The 25,528-nt window shown below is 35.4% G+C and overlaps 1 protein-coding gene across 2 annotated transcripts in view; it reads left to right on the top strand.

The window, feature by feature from the left end:
• The window catches only part of NAPEPLD (N-acyl phosphatidylethanolamine phospholipase D), a 68,975-nt gene that overhangs the window by 19,652 nt on the left and 23,795 nt on the right, over positions 1-25,528 (top strand). For both annotated transcript variants that reach the window (XM_007504060.2, XM_001371223.4), the window contains exon 2: positions 22,602-22,911. In XM_007504060.2, the coding sequence (XP_007504122.1) occupies positions 22,602-22,911 (310 nt within the window). The remainder of the gene's footprint in view (positions 1-22,601; positions 22,912-25,528) is intronic.

The following is a 25,528-nucleotide window of genomic DNA, read 5'->3' as shown; positions in this document are numbered from 1 at the left end:
GAAATGCAGTTTTCCAGAGGTAGATGTGAGGAGGAAGAGAATTCTATGTATGGGCAAAGGTTTGTGCCAAGATCTGGAGGTGGAAATGTCAAAATTTAAGGAAGTAAGTCATTTTGCTTAGAGCATAAAGTGTTAAGGAGACTAGTTTGTAATTAACCAGGAGTAATAGACTGGAGAAGATTGTGAAGGCTTTAAAATGCTAGATTGAATAGGTTGTATTTTATCCAATGGGAATCTACTGAATCTATATGTGAGTCAAAGACTGACTCAGTTTGATCTCTACTTCAGGAATATAAATTTAGTATCTGTGGTGAATGAATTGGTAAAGGGAGAGATTAGATTGGGAAGACCAACTACTAGAGACTTGTGTAAGAGGTAATGAAGTATATTAATCCTGAAGTCTCTGACAATTTTAAGATTCTGTGGTTCCATAATTCTGTAATTGCTTTATCTAGCAACAAAATTTTGTTACCTTTACCTCCCTTTCTTGTGGGAAGGTTGGGTCCATGTGGCCTCATTGGACAGAAACAATCTTTAAAAGCTTATAGTTTTATATAATTAAATTTACTTTGAAAAAAAAATTTTAACAAGCATCTTCTTTCCCAATCTTTCCTTATCATTGAAAAATAAAAAAACAAAAACAAAAAAACCAAAGGGATTGGTGTAATTGGGTGGCTCAGTGGATTGAGAGTCAGGTCTAGAGATGGGAGGACCTAGGTTCAAATCTGTCCTCAGCCGCTTCCTAGCTGTGTGACCTTGGGCAAGTCACTTAACCTCCATTGCCAAGCCCTTACTGCTCTTCTGCCCTAGAACCAATACACAGTACTGATTCCAAGACTGAAGGTAAGGGTTTAAAAAATAAAAAGGAAAGGAAAGGAAAACCCCATGCAAATATACACAGTGAAGCAAAACAAAATCCTGAATTGTTCATTTCAGAAAATATATGTCATTCTGTATCTTGAATCCATCCCCTTTCTGTTAGGTGGCAGGTAGAATTCTGAAGTCTTATGAGGTTGTCTTTATAGTGTGATTAATATATAAATTGTTCTCATAGTTCTTTTCACTTCACTCTATCAGTTCATACAAATTTTCCCAGGTTTCTTGGAAATCATTCCCTTTTTTATTTCTTAAAGTACAATAGTTCCTCAACTGATAATATATAATGACTTTTAGGTGCTAAACATTTCTGATAAGTCAGAAGAAGGTCTTAATGAAATAATCTTGAGAATATGCAATTCAACTGAGGCAAGATTAATTTGCTAATTGTTACACAATAAGTAATTTACATTATACTACCATGAATCTGAAATGAGAATTATAAACTGTTTTTACCATATATGAAAATATGTAATTTAAGCATATAATGGTAACATATTAATTACTTTATCCTGAGTTAATCCTTTGGATGGTCTTACTGACCTCATGCCTGTTTGAGGATTAATCTTTGACAATATTGTGTTCTTTTGCTCATTGCCTACATGTTAGATTACAGGAAATGTATTGACCAGAAAAATAAGAAAGTAATTGGACAGCTTAGCTTTTTAGCAAGAGTGAGTGAAAACATCTAACCTGTTTGCATTTCATGAACCATGAAATGTTAAAGAACCTAGAGAATGGTTTCCATTGAACTGGGTGGATCCTTGTGGGGAAGAATTGTGAGGAAAAATAGTTCCCTCTGAATTCATATGAACTCAGGCTGTTGGATAATACTAGCACAACCTAGAAATTCTAGAGGTTAAAACCTAGGATCTATTTTGTTTAAGCATAGGTTCAGAGCTTAAAAAAATAATTGAACCACAAGTAGGATTTGGACCAAGATTTTTATAGAGAAAAATTATATCAGAGAGACCTAGAAGTATTTTTTCTTATAAGGGGGGGTCATATAATATCTTAAAAAAAACCAACAACCAGAAAACAAAACACAACACTTAGTTTTAGTCTTAGAAATGATACTGAGTGTCAGTTCCAAGGCAGAAGAACAGTAAGGACTAGGCAATTGGGGGTAAGTGACTTGCCCAGGGTCACACAGCTAGGACATGTCTGAGGATGGATTTGACCCCAGAACCTCCTATCTCTAGGCCTGGCTCTCCATCCCACTGAGCCACCTAGCTGTTCCTAGCATATAATATTTTTATGGTGTTCAAATAGGCCTAGTCAAAGAGAATTACTGCCTCTTGCTTCCTCCAGTGCCATTAAGGTTAACCAAAGTCTGATCTAGGCAGATTTATGTACAAGTTAAGTAAGTTAAATTACTTGGGGAAGTTTAGACTCCCATTTGATGTCACCTGGAATATTAAAAAATAATCTTCCCTTAATACTATCATTCCATGAATCAAGTTTTAGCCAGAAAAGGTTAATGTTAACAGGTGATAGGGTTCAGTCAACCAAATATCCAGGGGAAATGACCCTGAGCCCCAAGTAACAAAACTTAATAAAATGAAATAAAAAATTCTCACAACAGGTGAAAAAGGCATGGATGGGTTGCGATTTGTACTAGTGGAAGGGAGTGACCACTTCACAGAAATCACAGCTTCACAATCCTGATTCCAAGTTGTTAAAGGTAAAATGTTTGAAATTCAAATGTTTTTGTAAAAGGTTTTTGATGAAGGAATGAAGAAGCATTTACTAAGTGTTTTTTATGTTTCTAGGACTGTCCTAAGGACAGGGAATATCAATATAAAAATCAAAGATATCCCCTGAAGGCTTACATTCTACATTGGGAGGCAACTCAGAAGGGAATGGTGGCTATTGAGGAGTCCTTTGGTTCAGAAAGTTAGTGGGGTGTGTGAATCTTAAAAACTACTCAGACTATACTTTAGAAGATTTGATTTTAGCTATTTCCTTATTGTAAAACTGGAGATACTTGGTTTAACAAGAATCAGGAATGTATTGGGAACTTTTAAAATTACTCCACCCTAATTAGACATTCTTTAGGGGAAGATAAAAGTTGTAAACTCCTGATTGAACAATGAAGGTACTTAACTCATACCTTATAGTGAAGCTAGAACCTTAAACTAAGCCCATTTTTAGATCTAATACAAAAAAGGTGTTAAGTACCTGTAAAGGTTAAATTAATCACAAAAAGGTCAAGTAACTTACAAAAGGCAAGCTTAAAAAAGAGGTGCGAAGTACTCAGAAGATATAATCTAACCAGAGAAGGTGAGAACCAAAGAAGGTGAGAACTAAGAATGGGCAGTCCTGGTAAAAAGCGTCTACTGTGATTGGTAGACATGAAAATTTAGGGGAGGTGACATAAGAGAACATTTCTTTAATGGACGGGGTAAAAAGTCAGTTGTGAGCAATTCAGTTCGGAGTGGAGTTGGATTCTGAACTCAGTTCAGGAGATTCAGTGAGGACTGGAGCTTGCTGGAGACCATCTTGTGGTGAGTTATAAGACTGACTCCTCTTTCCTTTAGGCTCAGGGAGGCCATTTTGGCCAAGGCCTTTAACTACTTCTTGGCTCAGTCTGAGCCAGAGCAGTTTAAATTAATTTTCTCTCTCTCTCTCTTTCTCCTTTCCTTAATTCCTTCTCTCTTTTGTGACAAGGAAATCACTTTAAAAGACTGATATATATTAATTTAAGGTCGCCAAGGAATTCAGCTATGTAATTCCTAAATGAAAACTCAAGTCAGCCGTCAGCCTTTATAGAGTTTAATTACAAACAGGAAGAAGAAAGGAATTAGAGAGAGAGAGAGAGAGAGAGAGAGAGAGAGAGAGAGAGAGAAGGGAATAGGGCTTAAATACCCCCTCTGTTTAGGCTGGGCCAAAAGAGCCAAGCCCTTAGATAGCTGGGGCAAAGAAAAGAGATCAGTCCCTATTACTCACGTGACCAAAATGGAGAAACAGTCTCAAAGGCCCCCACCTTCAGCTTCCTTCAGAGCAAGCTTCTCAGAGCACACTCCAACCACTCAGACAAACTCCTCAACCACCCCCCTGAGTCTTCAGCCCCTCTATCTCTAAGGAAACCATCCAAGTTCCCTCCCCTCAGTTCTCACATCTACCAATCACTGTCCATCAATTTCCCTGTGCCAATGGAGGCTCTAGCTTAACCCAGGACCGCCCAGAGGTCTCTGGCTTTGCACATGTCTGTTGAAGGTCATATTTTCAAATAATTAAATCTTTGATCCTTTGCTACAGCCCTTCCTAAATCCTGTTAACCTGAGTAGGGTAGAGATTGGAATAATTAAATTTTGATCTATGCTGCAGCCCTTCCTCAATCCTGTTAGGACTGAGTAGGGTGGAGATTGATTCCAAGTATCTCCATTGTATCAATTCTAAAATCAATCATGACTCAAAGAAATTCCTGTTCTATGCTTAAGCATAGGTCAAAATCCTTTCCATTGTTCAGCAAAAGGTTTCTGTCCTAAAGTAATCTTAAGAAGGGAGGAGGAGGAACCTCCCATGCCAGTGGGGTTCACATTCCAATAGACTATCAGTAAGAAATTTTCCAAGTATGAAATTTCCCAATGGTGAAATTTCCAACATTTATAAGTCTAAGGAATTTTAAGTTTTACACTTTATTAATTAAAATCTCCATAAATCCCCAGCTGACTTGGGTATTTTCATATTTGGGAATTTCCCATGGCAACCACTTATTTAGATTTTAAGTCAAAACACTAAAATTATCCTTACAGGTAGGAGATGGGTTTTGTAAGGGGAGAAAGGGGTTAATGATTTTATGTTTTAAGAGTGTAGTAGCCAGGAATTTAATTCCAAAGAGATTTTATTTACAATTTAAAAAATGTAGAAAGAGTGAAGCAAGAAATCAGAGTGAGGATAAGGTAAGATATCTAAGTAATTTATCTCTGCCCCCTCTCCATCATGTCAGTCTAATCAGTAGATTCTTTATCAACCTTGCCAGGAAACAGGGTCTCACTTTCAGTCAGAACTCCAAGGAATGGAGAATTTTTTCTTCTCTACTTCCAAAAAAATGAAGAACTGACTATCACAGGAAGTAACAGCTCAACTTTAAGTACTGTGTTCTAAAAATAGGCAGGGGTCACAATTTAATCCTCACAATCAGGGGCAAGTTAAGTATTTTCATTGTTATAATCAGGGGAGAATTTAATCTTCACAGTTTTAAAGAAAATAGATGGATGTACCCCATCTAAGAACAATGGCAGAATTAATTGATTCATGATTCCAGAACTGAGAGGAAGGGAAGATTAAAAGTACCTCTTGACTGGAGAGTAGATAAGTGAGGTTGGGAACTAGATATTTAGTGTGTCTAAGAAGGAAATAGCCAAAGGAGGCAGTTACTCATTGTGAGAGAGGGGGGCTTCAGGGCTGATCCTAGGTGGGAAATCCTAGGTGGGAAAAGGCCTGATGACATGGGAAAGATAATCAGGCTCTGGAGTAAAAACAATAATACTCTTTTATGCTTAAAAGCATTTTTTCCCACTTAAATTGATATTAATGAAAGCAAAGAACCTTTCATAAATTGTTCACTCGGGGAAAACATGTTTTAAACAAATCCAGTTTGTGCATTTTGCTAGTTGAGGAGACTGAAGTTAGGGCTTTTAAATGACTTCTCTGAGGTTATATTGTTTTGTCACAGAATGAAGAATATGACCTAGGTCTTTGTCTAATTTTATGTTCTTTCAGGTAATCACATTTTCACCAACTTTCAAATGTGATAGTTAGTGACATCATTGTTATCCCTATGCTATATGACCAAATGAATGATGTGTGATCTTTCTGTATAAATTAACTTTTACACAATCCCTGACCTTTTATTTGGGGACTTGCTATTGCTAGCACTTAATTTATGTTTCTAACTATTGTTGACTAAGACTGCCCCTTTTTGCAGTTTTATAAAAAGAAGCAGAGGGTAGCAAGGTGACTAGCCAAGCCTAGAGTTGAGAAGTGTAAGGGATAAAAATTAAAGGGTTGGACAAAATATATGAGTGTGGTTGCCAGAAATTACTATATCTCAAGTCAGAATTACTTTATATGGTAGTTTATTTACAAAAAGAGAAAGAGTGAATGTAAGAAAATCAGAGAGAGCAGATATTTACTCAGCCTGGTCTGAACCAGGCAGGGCTTCAGAAGCCCCAGCAAGGGGGGCTCAGAGGTAAATTAAATAAGGGTTTTAGCCACCAGGCCTCCTCCAAGACGAGGGGCCTCTCTGGAGGCTAGTACCTCCAGAAAAAACAGGAGAAGGAATTGGCCTTTTTCACTTACCCATATGGTAGTCTTAAGGAAAAATTGAAGAGCAGTCTGAGGTCCCCAGCTAGAGCTCCTCCAGAGTCAAGTTGAAGGTGAAAATTGCTGGTCACAGGAAGTTCTTGCCACTTTTAAAGATCCTTCCTTTTGTCACTTCCTGTGCCTTCCTTTCACTTTACGTGAACCAATTACAACTTTTAGCTTTGTGTGGGTTTCTGATTCATCACCCACTGTAGTACATGTGGGTCATTGACCTCCCCATACTTATGGATAAGTGGGATGTATATGTTTTTGGTGATTAAATCTGAAAACGGGCAGGGGATAGTTAATCCCATCTTCACAATACCTCCCCCCCACCCCGTGGTCATTTGGGAGACTACTCTCCCCAGTTGATCATTTAACATAATTGGCTTATACCTCTAAAAATATTCTAACTATAGGTGTATACGACATTGTACCTTCTAAAAGGAAACTATAATAGTAGAGATAAGAGGGAAATAGAAGAGAGAAAGCAAAAGCAATGTTTGCTAGGCCCATTGACAAAAAGTCAATTGGGGACAGTTCCCTTTACAAGATACATTGGAGAGACTAGTCTTCCAAAGGATCTCAGGGGGAATGTGAAATGAGAATCTGTTACCCTAAAAACTATGATTCCCAGCAAAAACTATGATTCCCAGAACCCCACTCATTTCCTGCCATTATTTGCTGACATAAACAGGATATAAATTGGGTGGAGTTCCGTGTTTAGTGCTCTTTTCCTTCCTGTCGACAACTTTGGTGGAGCAAGCATTTTGAGCAGGTAGAAAACATAGTCACATGATTCTATTAAAAAATGTAATACTTGAAGTATTGGATATTAATTTAACTCTTATAGAAGTCTTGCATTCAAATCTGGCCTCAGACACTTCTAACTGTGTGACCCTGGATAAGTCACTTAACTCCCATTGCCTACCCCTTATTGGTCTTCTGTCTTGAAACCAATACTTAGTATTGATTCTAAGACAGGAAGTAAATGCTGGGGAAGTAGAAGACAAAAATAAAAAAAAAGGTTCTTCTCTCAGAGAGCTTACATTCTAATGGAGATGACATGCACATATTTAGAAATATACTGTATATGACATATACTGAAGAGGTGGAAAATCATCTTAGAGGGGAATAGACTAATAGCTCAGTCAAGGGTCAGGGAAGACCTGGGTAGAAGAATATTCTAGGCATGGTGATGGCCAGCACAAAGGCAGAGAGATTGTATTGTTTCTGAGGAACAGCAAATGAGCTAATATGACTGGATCTTAGAATATGTGGAGAGGATGTAAAAGTACTGAAAATTTAATGGGATCCAGATTTTGAAATGCTTTTCATGCTAAAAGGGTAATTTTCCTCCATAAACATAAGTAAAAGCTATTTGAAACTATGAAATAGGTTTTCCCCATTATTCAATAAATGAGTCTAGAATAAATAAAAACAAAACTTTCTAGGATAGAAGTGAAGAAGTACTACTTTTGATTAAAAAAAAAAGTTAGGCTTAACAAAGTCAATCAAATTCCAAGTCTAATCAAATCCTTCAAAAGAGACCAATGAGTATGATAATTTGGTTGTGACCAGAATTATGACCAAAATGCAGAAAACATAATCATACTCATTTAAATATAAGCCTATTTAATCTACATAATTCCTTTATTAAGATTTCTGAATCAAAATTCTCTATAGTCATTGAAAGCAGTTTAAATGTGGTAGTTATATTACATAATTTAAAAAATGAGAAAAGAATCTCCTCATAGGGGACATTTTTTGTAATATGTAAAACAGCAGACAATTATTAGTCACTGGTAGTTTTTTATTTATCATTGAGCATGGAGTTATAGGGTCAGACTTGTTCTTTGGGAAAATTATTATCTTCATGAAGGATGGATTAGAATGAAGGAGGGACATGATTAAAGCAGGGAAACCAATCAGGAGGCTCTTGCAGTCATTCAGATGAGAGGACTGGTGGTTGGGTGCTTTGAGAATAGAGGACAAATAGGAGAAGTGTTATAGATATAGAAATGATGAGATTTAACAACTGATTAGGTAAGTGGGAAGAGAAAGCCTGAGGAATTGAGGATATCAAGTCACTGAAGTTGTGAGTCCGGGTAGCTGAGAGAATGGTGACATTAACAGGGAAATTTGTAAGAAAGATGGGTTTTGGGGGAAAGATAATGAGTTCTGTTTTGAACAGGTTGAGTTTTACATGAATATATGAAATGTCTAGTTTGAAATGGCCAGTAGGTAGTTGATCATGTGAGCTGGTAGCTCCAGAGAGAGAATAGGTCTGGATTCCAGAACTTAAAATCATCTGCAGAGAGATGCTAATTGAACCTGTCAAAGTTGTTGAGATTATCAAGTGAGAGTATATATAGCAAAGGGAAGATATTGGCAGACAGAGCCTGGGGATACACTCACAGTTAGGAGGTGTGACATAAATAAAGATCTAGTAAAAAAAAAAAGACTGAGGAGTGGTCAGAAAGGTAGAAGGAGAACTAAGAGAAAAAAATAGTTAAGAAAGCCCAGCAGGAAGAGAATAGATAGGAGAAAAGATGATCAGCCATATCCAGAGAAGTAAAGACAGATGAGGACTAAGAAGGAGGTAAGATTAATTAGATTTTTTATTTACTATATTTATCAAGAAATAGATTCTCAACTGGCAAAAAAGTAAGGGATGGTTTGTGTGGCTTGCAGAATGAAGAAATAACTTAGAACCACCTCTATTCTGAGATAAAGAATCAAATATGGAATATTAGCTTTTGCAGTGATCCAGTATATTAGATATCATAAATTTGTAGTGGATCTATTTTGCATGATTTTGTTATTTCTTTCAGCTACAGATTAAAAATATGAAATTAAAATAATTAAAATATTGCTCTCACATAAAGGGCAGTGGGGTGGTAATGGACAAGCTGCAACATATAAGCAACAAGCAACTTGCAATATAAGTAAAGTAGAAGAAGATATCATGGGAATTTATGTGATAGATGGGCTAATCAATGAGGGAAGGGGATGCTAAATGGATTTCCAGATTACTCCCAAAGTACCTTTGAAATTCCAAGAGAGAACCAGGAAGGCCTTCAGGGTGTTGGGTAGACCCACTGTGTTGAACTTATGGGAAAATATGGACCAGATTTCATACATGATGGGATAGGCATAGTTAGATTGCAATCTGTGAGATAGAGGGGAACTTTCAAATTGATGCTAATATAGTCCTCCACAAAGTGTAGATAATCAATCATCTGTGAAGCTACTATATGTGAAATCTTGTGGGGAAGGTATAAATATTGGGGAAAGAATTCAGTATTTGACAAAAGATGCTGAAAAAACTGGGCTTTGGTATGAGATATTGTTTGAGTATTTGGGTATCTTCACTTGAGTATTTGAATATCTTCCTATTTCTTTTGAATGCTGTTTATCTTTTTATATTATTAGTTTGTTATCTTTTATTATTTATTGTTTAATGTTTTATTATATCATTAGTTTATTATATTTTTATTTTCAAGTAACAAGTACAAATGTGAATCAGTTCTTTGTGTCTTGAAAATTAAAGTTTTCCCAGAGACATTTATGGCAAAGATTTTTTCCCCTACTCACCTATTTCTCTTCTGATTTTTATTACATTTGATTTGTGTAAATGCAAAAACTATAAGGATAATTTTACTGTTTTGACTTAATATCTAAATAAGTGGTCGCCATGGGAAATTCCTAAATATGAAAATACCCAAGTCAGCTGGGATCTATGGAGATTTTAATTAATAAAGAGAGAAAGAATTAAGGGAGGGGGAGAGGGAGAGGGAGAAGGAGAGAGAGAGAGAGAGAGAGAGAGAGAGAGAGAGAGAGAGAGAGAATGAGTGAATGAGGATGAGAGAGAATTATTTTAAACTGCTCTGGCTCAGGCTGAGCCAAGAAGTAGTTAAAGACCTTGGCCAAAGAGGCCTCCCTGAGCCTAAGGGAGAGGGAGTCAGTCTTATTACTCACCACAAGACCGTCTCTAAGCAAGCTTCAGTCCTTCACTGAATCTCCTGAACTGAGTTCAGAATCTAACTCAACTCAACTCAGCTGACTTTTTACCCCTTCCTTTTAAAGAAATTTTCTCTTATGTCACCTTCCCTAAATTTTCACGTCTACCAATCACAGCAGACGCTTTTTTCCAGGACTGCCCATTCTTAGTTCTCATCTTCTTTGGTTCTCACCTTCTCTGGTTAGTTTATATCTTCTGAGTACTTCACACCTCTTTGTTAAGTTTGTCTTTTTGTAAGTTACTTGACCTTTTTAGGTACTAATTTAACTTTTACATTTGTTTGTGCAAAAGCTTTTCAATTTTATATTAGCCATTTTATCTATTGTTTAGTTATGAACTCTTCTTTACATAGATCCAAAAGGTATTTTTTGGGTAGTGGTTTTCTTGATTTTTAGGTCTCATGTGATGTTAATAATTTTTTATTCAATTAATTAATTCTTCAGAAATTTATAGGTCTCACAGTCAGAAATGAGTCCTCAAAGGAAGTTGTTCTGTTTCTGATGCCAACTTTCTCTATCTATTATGACATCTTGTTTTTCTAAGAAGTTTTAAAAAATGTCCTATTTCATATTTGTTTCTAATATTTACCAAAAGCTTCTGGGTAACTATTTTAAGGATTGTTGATGATTAATTTGGCCAAAAAGAACCACAGAATTGTAGAGTAAGAAGGGATTATAAAGTTGGTTATCTAATATAATTCCAAAATTATGACCTTGCCAACAATTGAATTTTCATGTGTACTAAAAGCACTAGTTTTTGCAGTCCTTGCTGCATTTTGAGGCCTGAATACCTAAATTGAATAAATGTGTATGTATAAAGGGTTTATTATTTCATTGATTATACAAAACACCTTCAACCTGAATGTTTTGACCAAACTTGGTTTTCCTGTAGTACAAGATGAAACTATTGGTAGCTACCAAATCTTTTTGTTGCCTAACATGATTATTTATGAGATTTAGGAATAATAATGAGTTGTATGAACATCTCCTTGTCTTATTTAAGAAATCTCTGTAACTTTTATAACTACTTGGGTCCTGGCACTTGCTCTTCTGCCTTATAGCTGCCCATGATTTTCCACTGACAGAGTATTTTCAGTATTATTATAGCACCAAAAATTTTCCTTTCTGTGGCTTCTTGCCTACATTTATTTACCCACACCATCAAGCAGTATTAAATCTGGGCAGAGGCTATTTACCCTTTGTCCTTGGATCAGTAATCATAATGCAGGTGGGTCCCATAGATGGATTTGTATTGGATCCTGTGATTCTGTCCTTGGTCCTTTTCCTAGAATCTGCTTCTTGCCTATTACCTTCTCTGAGAGTCCAGGCCTCTTTACTTGGAGTCTCCTTCTTCCTTGGTTCCTCCAAGATCCTTGATTGTCACACCTTGGTAAGCTTAGATGATTTCCTAGTATACCCTCACTGACCTTAATAAATCTCAGTTCCTAGTCTTTTGCCCTGTCCAGTTTACAGATGCCTATTCTAGTACTGAAATTAAAACATTTATAGTCTTCAATTTCATTAAAACATAAAAGATTAAATTTTATGTTACTAATGACTAGAATTCTGTTAAAATTTAAATCTTAAGAAAGGAAAAGAGAAAACTTGGCCTACTGTAATATTTATAGAAATATTTTCATCTGTTGATTGGGAAGAATTTGTATGTTTTGGCATGTATTATAATTATGTAAGTTCAGATCCTTGACATCATGAGAGATTCTTTGGTATTGCATCAATCAACAATGTGAATAAGATAGAAAAGTGGGTTTAACTTAATCAGATAAATTGTTTAAATGAATAGAACAAGCCCCAGGCTCTGAAGTTAGAGGTTATTATTTTGTGGATTTAGTTGTGTCTCTTTGTGACCCTATTTGAGGTTTTCTTGGCAAAGCTACTGGGGTGGTTTGCCATTTCCTTCTCTAGCTCATTTTATAGATGAGGAAACTGTGGTCAACAGGATTAAGTGACTTGCCTAGAGCTACCCATCTGGTAAGTGTCTTAAGACCAGATTTGAATTCAGGAAGGTGAGTGTTCTTGTCTTCAGACCTGGCACTCTACCCACTGCACTGCTGGTCTCAAATCCTTGTGAGATTTAAAATGGTTGAGGTCTTAAACTGTAGTGATTAAAATAGTGGAAGATATAAATTGTGATAGATATAAGAGAGGGTGAGTAAATTTGACCGCAGAAATATGTTTCACTACAGTGTCTTGGGTTTAAAATCAAATATAAGGTGGTCGCCAGGGAAATATTCCCAATTATTCAAATACCCAAGTCAATTGGGTTTTATAGAGATTTTAATTAACAATACAATGAGTAATCAAAGAAAGAGAGAGAGGAAAGGAAAAAGAATGAAGGGCCTCAAGCCAATATGGCCTAGACCTGAGTCTTAAAAGAGAAATCAGTCAGTTTTTTATAACTCACCATAAGGTCTGTCTAAGTAAGGATTTCTAATGACACCAGGCCAGCAGCATCTCAGCTGCTTTCACCAGCTCCCTCCTCCATCTGAATGTTTCAGAATCAGTCTCCTCAGAATGAGTCTCTCCAATCTGAATGTTTCAGAATGACTTCCCAGCTCTTCTCTGAGCTCTTATTTTTAAGGGCAAAATTTCCTCTGTCACCTCCCCTAAGTCCTTACATCTACCAATCACTGTAGATGTTTCTAAAGGACTGCCCATTCTTAGTCCACACCTAATAAGGTGTGGATTTTTGAGTAATTCACACCAGGAAAGCTCTGAGTGAGTTTTCCAGTTCTTTGTTCCTTGTAAATTCACAAGTTGCTTGACCTTTATAGGTACTTAGCTTAAGAAAAGTATGGGTTTAAGTACTTTTCATTGTTCAGAAAAGAGTTTACAACTTTATCTTCCCCTAGGGCAGACCCAAGTAGGTAAAGTAGAATTCTCACATTCCTGCTTTAAGTAGAGTTCACTGCCCAAATGGGGAATGGTCTTAATCCAATCTTATAAAGTACGGTCTGGGAAATTTTAAGGTTTACAATCCCCCCTGATGATCATTGGGAGACTAGTCTCCCCATTGATCATTTAACATAATCATTTTGTAGTTCTAAATGCACTTCTAACTATAGATATACACAATATTCAATTTTCTAAGAGAAATTAGAATAGTGAGGGAGGAAATAGAAAAGAAAAGAAAGCAAAACCAATGTTTTGCTGGGTGCATTGACAGAAAACCAAATCAGGGGCAGTCCCTTTTGGCATAAATGTGTACATTTACTATAAATGTTCAATCAAAGTTCAGTTCAATCAATCATATACAAAGTTCATTCTTGATCTTCTTGATGAAGTGTAAGTTTTCTGGCATCTTTCTGCAACAGTTCATTCTCTGGATATAAAAGTTTCAAGCTTCTTTCTTGAAGATCTTTTCTCGAACAAAATCAAATCTTGAATTTTTTTTATAAAAGTACAATCTTAAACAAAAAATCAAAATTCTTGGATTTTTATAAAAATACAATCTCAAAATTCAAAAATTCTTAGATTTTAAATTAAAATACAACCCCCCCCCCCGAAGTAGGCATTAAAAAACATTCAGTTCAACTCAGAATGCAGTGTTGAGTTATGGGGGTGTATGAGTCAATTATCAAAAGAAGAGAAAAATAATCAAAAACATAAGAAAAATTCAAAATAGGCCTTGTATAGGTCCAGTTTAAAGTAATTTCTATCCCACAAGTATGTAGGACAGAATGCAGTAATATTTCACTTAGTCATTTGTAGCCAAGACTACAGGAAGTTGCAATAATGTAAGAAGAGAAGAATTAGAATTCTATTTTGATGGGGAAATGTCATTCCCTCATCTGATTTTTTTGTCATTCTCAGGGATATAGGGAGCCAGCATGATAGTCAAACTTTGTACTTGTATGAGTACTTTGCAGAGAGTGTAGATACAAGGAAGTCCTACGACTTAATGTATGTCAAGCGTCGCAACCTCGAGTCTCACATTAGTATTTCCTGTGTGCTCTTTTTGGCACTATTCAGGTTAAGTCTGTGCTCCTTGTTTTTTGTCCCTTTTTCTGGAATCATACATAAACATTAATCACAGTCCTATAATATTTTATCAATAAATGGCAGGTTCCCATAGTTTTAAGCTTTTAGGTATATATTGATATTATAGCAAGAATATATATTAACTTCTATTACTGCAGGGAAAAAATTAATATTAATTATGTGTACCTTCAGTACAAAAAATGAGAAAAAATCAAATATTCTAATCAAAATAAAGAAAAGAAATAATAAAAATAAGGAAAAAATCAGTAATTCAATATGTTCTTAAAAAACATCCATTTGTCTATGGATTATTATCTCCAATTCATATGATAGGATACAGTCAATCAGTCTCAGCAGAAGATGCTTTCTTCACATGTGAGCAGTGAATCCAAGAGTCCCTTTCTCCAATCTTTATAGATGTTGGAGTAGTTAATAATATTTGGAATGGTCCTTCCCATGAAGGTTGAGTTGCTCTAGTACACTTGAAATTCTTAATATAGACTTACTGAGGAGATTTGGTCGACACAGCAGCATTTTTTCTGATTCAGACTTACTGAGGAGATTTGTCGACTTAGCAGGAATTCAGATGGGCAGTCCTTTGGAAAGTGTCTACAGTGATTGGTAGATGTAGGGACTTAGGGGAAGTGACATGGGAGAAAAACCCCTATATAAGAAAAAGCAGAATCTCTTGAGGATATATAGCCTTTTGGAGAAATCCTTTCGGAGGGTCTCTGATGAGGATCGCTTGGGAAGAATCTCTTGAGAGAGGCTCTGGAGAAGGGAAGCTCTTGGAGGACAATCTCTACGGAGGTCTCACTGGAAGGCTCTCTGGTGAAGTCAGCTGAGATGGAGCTGGCCTGGTGTCACTAGAATCCTTGTTTAGGCAGACCTTGTGGTGAGTGTTAAAAAATGGACTGACTGATTCTCTCCCTTAAGACTCAGGTCTAGGCCATATTGGCTTGAGGCCCTTCATACTTATTCCTTTCTTACTCTCTCTCTCTTTCTTTGATTACTCATTGTATTATTAATTAAAATTACTCACCCTCTCATATCTATCACAATTTATATCTTCCACCATTTTAACTCACTACAGTTTAAGACCTCAACCATTTTAAATCTCACAACTAGGATGATTGCAAGAGTGACATGATCTCTTAATAATAGTTCAAGGAGGTTAAAATCTTGAACTAATTGAGACTTTTGAAAAATGCTAGGGTTGGGGAAGGCAGGTGGCTCAGTAGATAGAGAACCAGACCTGGAGATGAGAGGGCTTGGGTTCAAATGTAGCTTCTGACAATTCCTATCTGTGTGACCCTAGGTAAGTCACTTGACCCCAGTTTCCTAGCCTTACCAGCCTTCTGCCTTGGAACCAACACTTATTATCAATATTAAGACAAAAGATCAGGTTTTGGAAAAAAATTCTAGATTTAAAATCCCATCTTTGTTACTACCTCTGTGACATTAACCAAATCAGTTAACTTCCTTGCGGATCATTTTGTAAAATGAGGAAATTTGAAATGATCCTTAAAGGTTCTTCTAGTTCTACATTCTGTGATCCTTTATTTAAAGTCCTTCAGCATATGTCTCATCTAAATTTCTCAGATCCAAACTGAGGTTAGTCAATTCATGGAATTCTCAGCTGCCTGGCTTCCATGACCAAATTGGCTGCCTTCTTTTGGATGAGTTTTAGTTTGTCAATATCCAATTCTAAAATATTGGGTCCAGAATTAAACACAGAATTCTAGCTGTCAACTGATTTTGATCATATCCAACAACTTTTTTTCTACAATATACTTATAAACTCTTGAGGCAGCTCTGTATCATTTCACTAAGAAATTAAGGTTTAGTGATTGCTTTAGGAAATGTAGTAGAGTATATGTCACTTGGGAGTCGAATTAGAGCAGTGAAATAGAATTCAAACACTAGGACTGGTTCTTTGTAGCCTTATGTAGCTCTTTGGATCTATAATGATGACAAAGGTATTCCCAGAGTAACATTTGTCTCAGGTTAATGAATACTTTGTTTTTTTACTGTGTTAGAGAATAAATGGAAATATAAGCTCTTCATAGCTGCAAATTCTTTTCAAACTCTATTAGTTATATATTATAGTTATGTGTGGCATAGTGGATAAAATGTTGGATTTAGAATCAAGAAGGCTTGAGTTTGAATCCTACCTCAGAAACTTATTAGTTGTGTGATCCTGGGCAGGTCAGTTAACTTTTATTAGTCTAAGTTTCCCCAGGTGTAAAATGGGAATAATAATAATTATAGCACCCACTTCACAGGGTTGCTCTGAGGATCAACTGAGATAACATGCAAAACACTTTTCAAACCTTAAAGTGCTGTATAAATGCTAGCTATTATTAATAATTATCTGCTATAATTCTTTGTAGTGTGATCCAAGTGTGTTTGTATTCTAAATCAGTGTAGGCTTTACTTTTCTTTTCTCTCTGCTTGGCAAGGAGAATGAACTGCTTTTTTGGGAACTCCACCCCCTTCTTTGAAGAAGCATCTTTTTGGCTTCTAGATTTCTTTCATTTATTATAATATTCTCAATATCAGTATGGTCCAATTCTTCTAAGTGTTAGTTGTCTCATTGGTCATATTCCAAATATCTTACATTTAGAGGACCACCATCTAATTTCATGTTTATATGTAGCATAAACATATATAAACTGCAGTACTTATCCGTAGTTACCTTTTTTTCTATTCCCTTGCCCTTTCTCCAGCCACCATGGAAGCAAACTGAAAAAAAAAAAAGCTGCCAAAAGCAAACTGAAAAAGCACCAAGGATCATTTAAACATTTTTCATTGTTTCATGCTTTTCCAGAGCCAAGGAATTAATCTTGTGGTGGTGAACTTGTTTTTGATTATCCTCTATTTACCTAAGTTGGCTCTTGGACAATAGACTTAGTCTATTACCAGGATTGCTTTGTGATAGACACTATGAGGACTTTTCTACTGCTGGAGGGTCGTCTTCATGCTGCAATGAGTAGGATTTTGTGGAGGCAAGCTAGCATACTATGTAAAAAGTACCTTAGGTATAAAAGAGAGTGGAATCTATCTACAAGAAATGAAGGAGGGTAAATATACTATACCTGAAAATAAATGATTATCACAACTAGGTAATGAATTTGGTATTTTCAATTCCAGCAATCAGGCAAAAAAATGAAAATATCTTAATTTAACTTACATAGTTGTCAAGACAAAAAACATTTATTAACTACTTACTTTTACTGGGTACCAGGCACTATGCTAAACTCTGGGGATACAAAGAAGCCAAAAATAGTTCCTGCCTTCAGAGCAACTCATTTTAAGCTTAACGTCTGTTTTGTTTATGATTGGTTCCTCCCTCAACATTCCTTCCCTCTTATACATCCTCCTTGCCCTTTCTGTTCCTATTTGTATCATTGTTGCACTGAATGTATTCCTCTACCAAATCCTTTGTGTATGCTTGTTTGTGTTTTGCCCTCTTTTGACCAGAAGATAACAGGCAAACTACTATGTATGCACAAGACCTACCTACCTACCTACCTACATACATACATATAAAATTAGGAATAATTAGAGTAAAGAAACTAGCAGTGGAGGAAGGACAAGAGACAGGACCCAGAAAGACTGCTTACAGAAGCTAAGATTTCATACACTCAATCCTGTGTATTGGTTTCAAGGCAGAAGATCAGTAAGGGCTAGGCAATGGGAAGTAAGTGACTTGCCCAGGGTCACATAGGTAGGAAGTATCTGAGACTAGATTTGAACCCAGGACTTCCCATCTCCAGGTCTGACTCTCTATTCACTGAGCCACCTAGCTACTCCTTAGTTAACTCTTGAAGGAAACCAAGGGAAGCAAGGAGGTGACAATGAGGAGGGAGAACATTCCAGGCATGGGAAATAGTCAGCAAAATGATATAGAGTCCCAAGGTGATATTTGAGAAATTCAAAAGCTGCCAAGAATGTTTTCTTACAGGATACTCTGTTTCTACTGAAGTTTTCACTAATAAGCAGATTCTTTTTGAATTTTTATTTAAGTATTTTTCCATGGTTCCTCCCTAGAGCCGACAAACAATTCCACTGGGTTGTACATGTGTTATCACTCAATACTTATTTCCATATTAATCATTTTTGTAATAATTTTTTAAAAACCAAAACCCCACATCCAATACCCATATAAACAAGTGAAAAATTAAATATTTTCCTTCTGCATTTCTACTCCCACAGTTCTTTCTCAATGTGGATAGCGTTCCTTTTCATAAGTCTCTCAGGATTGTCCTGGATCATTGCATTGCTATCAGTAACAATTGATTACATATGATACTTTCACAATGTTTCAGTCTCTGTGTACAATGTTCTCTTGGGTCTGCTCATTTTACTCTGCATCAGTTTGTGGAGGTCTTTCCAACTCATATGGAAATCAAGCAGTTTATCATTCCTCATAGTGGAATAATACTCTCACAATCAGATACCACAATTTGTTCAGCCATTCCCCAATTGAAGGACACGCCCTCATTTTTCAATTTTGTTGTTACCACAAAGAGCACAGCTGTGAATATTTTTGTACAAGTATTTTTCCTTATTATCTCTTTGGGGTACAAACCTTAGAAATGTTATTGCTGGATCAAGGAGTATGCATTCTTTTAAAGCCCTTTGGGCATAATTCCAAATTGCCCTCCAGAATGGTGGATCTATTCACAACTCCACCAGCAGTGTATTAGTGCTCCAATTTTGTCATATCCCCTCCAAAATTAATTTTTTCCTTTAATTTCATATTGGCCAATCTTCTAGGTGTGAGGCGGTACCACAAAGTTGTTTTGATTTGTATTTCTCTAATTAGGAGGGATTTAGAATGCTTTTTCATGTGATTATTGATAGTTTTGATTTCTTCATCTGAAAACTGCCTATTCACATTCTTTGACCATTTGTTAATTGGAGAATGGCTTGATTTCTTGTATATTTGACATAGTTCCTTATATATTTGGGAAATTAGACCCTTGTCAGAGAGTTTTGTTATAAAAAAATTTCCCCAGTTTGTTGCTTCCTTTCTAATTTTAGTTGCATCTTAAGTTCTGTCCTTCCCCATAGATCTGACAGGTATACTATTCTATTCTCACCTAATTTTGAATTTATCTTGGTTGTAGGGTGTAAGATGTTGATCTAAACCTATTTTTTCCCATACTGTTTTCTAATTTTCCCAGCAGTTTTTGTCAAATAGTAAATTCTTGAGATCTTTGGGTTTATCAAACACTAGCTTGCTGAGGTCATTTACCCCTAGTCCTGATCTACCTTTCTATCTCTTAGCCAGTACCATATTGATGGTCACTGCTTTGTAGTATAGTTTAAGATCTGATACTGCTAGGCCCCCATCCTTTATATTTTTTTTTCATTAGTTCCCTTGATATTCTTGATACTTTGTTCTTCCAGATGAACTTATAATATTTTTTTTCTAATTCTATAAAAAAATTTTTTTGGTAGTTTGATAGGTATGGCATTGAATAAATAAATCAGTTTAGGTTTGATTTTCATTTTTATATTAGTTCATCCCACTCATGAGCAATTTATGTTTTTCCAATTGTTTAGATCAAGTTTTATTTGTGTGAAAAGTGTTTTGTGGTTGTGTTCATATAATCCCTGAATTTGACTTGGCAGATAGATTCCCAAATATTTTATATTGTCTAGAGTAATTTTAAATGGAGTTTCTCTTTCTAACTCGTGCTGCTGAGTTTTGTTGAAAATATATAGAAATGCTGATGATTTATGTGGATTTATTTTGTATCCTGCAACTTTGCTAAAATTTTAATTATTTCTACTAACTTTTTAGTTGGTTTTCTAGGATTCTCTAAGTATACTATCATATCATCTACAAAGAGTGATAGTTTAGTTTCCTCATTGCCTACTTTAATCCTTTCAATTTCTTTTTCTTTAATTGCTAACAAGAGGATTCTATTTTTGAGTTAACTTGATTGGAAACAGAACTGTTTTCTACTGAAATTTTCAGTAATGGCAAGCTTCTTCCTTTATTGTGAATTGAAACAAAAAAAAAATTTGGTTTTCTGACAAGATAAAGTACTAAGTTAATCCGTAGAAACATTTCCCCCCTGAAACCAAACTCTAAAAGAATATAAAGAGAAACATATTGTATTTTTCCTTATATATGTAATAGATCCTTTCCCATTGATCAGGTATTGGCATAGCCTTGTGCCTTGCCCCTTTTGATGGGCTATATTCCTTCTAAAGCACATATATAATAACCAGAACCTCCTGGTTAGTCTCTTCACTCTTGTGAGAGGTTGTTTGGTGATGAACTAGGAAGAACAGTTTACTTTGTGGCCTAAAAGGATGGTTTAGAGATAATTCTCAGTCCGATTTTTTTTTAAAGCCATCTCTTTGATGTGATATAGCTCACACAAGTTTTCCCTTAGACTTTTTGATAGGTCGCCTTGTAACACTTCTGTGTGTTGCTGTGGATTATAAAGTTGGCTAGGTGGTTCAGCTTTCTGGAGGAGTCCTTGCTAAACTCAGTGGTACCAAATACTTCCCAGCCTTGCCTATCTCCTCCTAGAGGGACAGCTTAGAGTGGGATATTTTCTTTAGGAATAATCCTTTTCTCTCTAGCTTCTTTTTTTCTTTTTCAGGAGATTTGGTTAGTTATACACCATTACATCAATTAGGCTGATTTTAGCCTAAGGGCAATATGATGAGACTGAGGTCCCTATGGTACTCTCTTTCACTATTTTTTGGAGTTTATATATCATGAAAAATAAGTACTTTAATCATTTAGTTCAGAACTCCAGCAAATTCCTAACATTTAGATAGAAGCTTTCCTCTCTTCCCAATTTTAAATATTTTTGCGTATTTCTAGCTAATTCTTGTCTTTTATATATTTAAAGCCAGATTAGGATAAAGGAAGCATGTGGGTAAAAGGAATGAGCTGGGTTTATTATAAGTTTGTTCCTGGATAGATATGGGGAAGGGCAAGTTAAGGAAAGAACAGAATCTTTTTGGGGGAACTTCTCTGTTTTTGAAAAAGTGTGTAAAACCAGTAACTTCAGCCCTAATTCTCTATTTTTAAACAGAGACACTTCCTTTCCTTGTTCTGAGCATTTTCACTGATTGACCTTTGTGCATGGATTGCCCTTCCTCTTCAGCTCTGCCTCCTGGCATTCCTCACAGCTAAAAATTCTGCCTTCTACTGGTAGACTTTCCTGATCCTTCTTAATTTTAGTGCCTTCCCTTTATTGATAATTTTAAATTTATTCTATAGATAGCTTATCTAGACGTAGTTATTTGTTACTTCCATTAAAATATGACCTCCTTGAGTCTTAGAAGCATCTTTTATTCTTCTTTGTATCCTCACTGAATAGCCCAATTCCTGGCACATAGTAGGTACTTAATAAATGTTGATCCATTGACTGTTCTATGAAAGTTGTAGTGGCCTAATGACCTACCTTTGTCTCTCCGTTGTAGCAGCTCCTCCCTCCTTTTGGTGCTTTCCTTGTTTTTCCTCCTTTCTTGTTTCTTCTTTGTTTGGCTATTCTTTCTGTACAGCCAGTTCTTTTCATTTTGGTTCTTTAAAAATTGGGGCCACTGCTTCTCTGCAACTTCTTTTGTCTTCCTGCTCATAGGCTGTGCTGCTTTTTTAAAAAACTTCTGGCCAGGATTTAAAGATTGCTATAGTTTATATGACTCCTGGGGTTGGGAGGCAATACTTATCCTTCGGAAATTACAAACCCTAGAATAATCTGGTATTATTATTATTTTTTTAAACCCTTACTTTCTGTCCTAGTAACAGCTGTAGAACGGAAGGACAAGGGCTAGGCAAACTGGTTTAAGTGACTTTCCCAGGGTCATATAACTAGGAAGTTTTGTCTGAGGCCAGATTTGTCTTGGTAGTATTATTTTTGATTTTTGAACCCTTTCTATCTTAGAATTGATACTAAGTGTCTGTTCCAAGACAGAAGATCAGTAAGGATTAGGCATTTGGGGTTAAGTGACTTGCCCAGGGTCACACAACTGGGACATGTATGAAGCCATATTTAAACCCAACACTTTCCATCTCCAGAGCTGGCTCTCTATTGACTGAACCATTTAGCTACTCCTATAGGGTAGTATTATGAAGGAGAAGAGCAAAAATAAAATTAAAAAAAAGACGACTTAGCAGTAATGTTGGAATACAAAATTATATTCTACAAAAAGAATATTTGAGTTCATGAAAATCTTAACTTTTTGAAAGTCCTGAGAAATTTCTACAATGTCTTGGAAACTCAGTGGCAAATGGATATAACAATTGTTCATTTTCTCTGAAGAGGAAGAAAGTATGTGGTAAAAGAGAATTGAATAAAGAAACTATGCCAGTGCTTTTGTCTTTCTATTAAACTATTTTACCCCTTTACTTTTAGATCTTCAACAAACAATATGGAAGAAAAGCAAAATGAAAGCCAGAATTTTAGAACAAGTAATAGCTGCCTCTCTGAAGAAGTGGGAACATGTAAGGAATCAACCAGATGTAGCAGAAATGATGCTGAGAAATCATTCAGAAAAAGCTTCAGACTAGACTATAGATTAGAGGAACCTGTAACTAAGTCACAGAAAGGAAAGGATGGAAGATACATCAACCCTTGGCCAACATGGAAACATCCATCTCTTCCAAGTGTTCTGAAATGGATAATAATGGAAAAAGATAACAGCAAAATTCCACGTTGTAAAGAGGTATGATTATATTTAGTACATTATATCTATTTACTGTAACTCTACTACTGACTCAAATTATTATAGTTCAATGAACTCTTAGAAAATAAGCAATGGGGGCAGCTGGGTAGCTCAGTGGATTGAGAGTCAGGCCTAGAGATGGGAGGTCCTAGGTTTAAATATGGCCTCAGACACTTCCCAGCTGTGTAACCCTGGGCAAGTCACTTGACCCCCATTGCCTAGCCCTTACCGCTCTTCTGCCTTGGTGCCAATATACAGTATTGACTCCAAGACAGAAGATAAAGGTTTTTAAAAAAAATAAGCTATGACTAACTGTGTTCTTAATGTGCTTTGTTGGTGACTTGTCTATGCTGCCTCTCTATCAATCAGAAATTGAAATTACAGGGGAAATTTAATGTTATTCTTCCACAAATATCTTTATGGTGGGACCCAGGAGATAGAATACTTTATTGGTTTCGGTTTTATTTTTTAAAATTGTTGGTTAAAAGAAGTATATGTCAAACAATTTTACTTTAACACTATTTGTCAAAAGGGAATCCAGGTAAAAGAGTATGCATGCATGCATGTATGTATGTATATATATCTATATATCTATATCTGTATATATCAGCAAATCAATCACCATTTCTAGAAAAACAACTCAGAGCTTCTAGACTGGTTTTAGTGTCACCACTGTATATGAAAGCTAATCATTTATTTTAGGCAGTGTACATGTGTGGTATTTATGGGCTTTATAATTTATTACTTGTATTGGGAATGTTAGGTAGTTCTGTAGGCTATTCTAAAAATGTTGAAAGGTATATTTTGGTGACTTCTTATAATCATTGAAAGGTATATTTTGGTGACTTCTTATTTGTAATTCTTTTACTGTTTTTTCTAATGTCTTCTTAAAAGAATAAAGGTAGGTAAAATTTTAAAATAAAACCCAAACTGCATTTTTACTAGTGTTCTGAAATAATTATGAATTATATAATATAGTTATTGTTGAGGTACATTATTAGTTATAATATAGTATTGATGAGGTGCATTATCAGTACTAGTTCAGATATTCCACTCAGGCACCTGGGTCCTTAAGAACAACTATATTTTGGTGCTAAGTCCTTGAAATATAATTTAGATGAATACATTTTTCATATTGTGGAAATAGTAATGAATATTCTGGTCATACATAAAGGAATAGAATAGCAGGTAGGGAAAAAGAAATGAATTAGATGAAAGTAGCTGACAGTGTCATGAGGCTTGTAAAAGTTTAGATTATTGGAACCTATTTTATTTTTCTTTTTTCTTTCTAAAACCTCTCTATATAGAATTGAATCTACTTAAATGAGGATATATGATTCCTCTTTTAAGCAAAACCTATTGATGAATAACTGATGTTTAATCAAATATGCTGGTTGATTAGGGAAAATAATTACAATTAGTAAAAAACAATTAACATAGTGTTAATTCCTCCCAGTTAGAGCAAGAAAATATGTATCAATCTCTGATTCTGTAAGAATCCTGAACTTTAAGTTTTTATCTGTAACTATTCCAGCTTCTAATAATGGAAATCTATGGATGGAATAGTGGATAGACATGTTAATGCAGTCTCTACTGTCTATTCAAATGTCCACATTTTTTCTTCAAGAAAATTAGTTGACTCCATTTGTTTGAATCCTGCTGCACGAGCTTTAATATTTCATCAATGATATCATGGCAATAAATTACAAATTGTGGAAAAATTAAAATTTCAAGTGACCCAAAGATGAATAGTAAAATGAATTATATATATATATATATGTATATATATACTATAGAATATTATAAAAAATACTTGAGTATTAGTACTCAGAAATTATTTTATTCTCCTTTCCAAGCACTCAGACTTGAAACCCAAAGACAACACTGATTTGTAAATACTTCAGAGAATTATGGCAAAAGATTTTGAGTAGTATTATCTCATTTAACATAAAAATTAGGAATTAGAAACAATTTTAAGGAATCTTGACATGAGATTCAACTAAGTTTCATCATCCTGAAAACATCCATCAATGGTATTGGCAGGACAAGAAATAAGAAGGGGAACAAACTTGTCAACATTTTTATAATGATATATCTTAATTACTAATGACAATTTGGGCCCTAACATAATTATCTTTAATATGCTTTATCAGAAGGAAGAAAACGGCAATTAAGGATACAGTTCGGGAAAGTGTGGATAAACCAGACTAAGCACACAGAGAGGGAATTTGTGCTGGAGACAACACACTATTGAAAGTATTAAGGTAGATTAGATAAATAAATAAATAAATAAATAAATAAATAAATAAATAAATTAAGCATTAGATAAATGAGATATGAGGTTAAAGAGAATTCTGTTTTATAAATAATATGGTGCAGTGGAGATGGCTTGAGAGAGTCCTTGCACCTTCACTAATGAGCTATACTATACAATTTTGGAAAAGTCATTTAACTTCTTTTTGACTTTTTAAGACTAAAGGTAGATTGGCTAACATGACAGTGAAGGAAAGTAATGAATGCTGGAGGGGATGCGGCAAGGTAGGGACAGTAATTCATTGTTGGTGGAGTTGTGAATTGATCCAACCATTCTGGAGGGCAATTTGGAACTATGCCCAAA

The sequence above is a fragment of the Monodelphis domestica genome, chromosome 5 (genome assembly GCF_027887165.1).
Source record: "Monodelphis domestica isolate mMonDom1 chromosome 5, mMonDom1.pri, whole genome shotgun sequence".
NCBI lineage: Eukaryota > Metazoa > Chordata > Mammalia > Didelphimorphia > Didelphidae > Monodelphis > Monodelphis domestica.
This window is presented reverse-complemented; position numbering and strand designations above follow the sequence as displayed.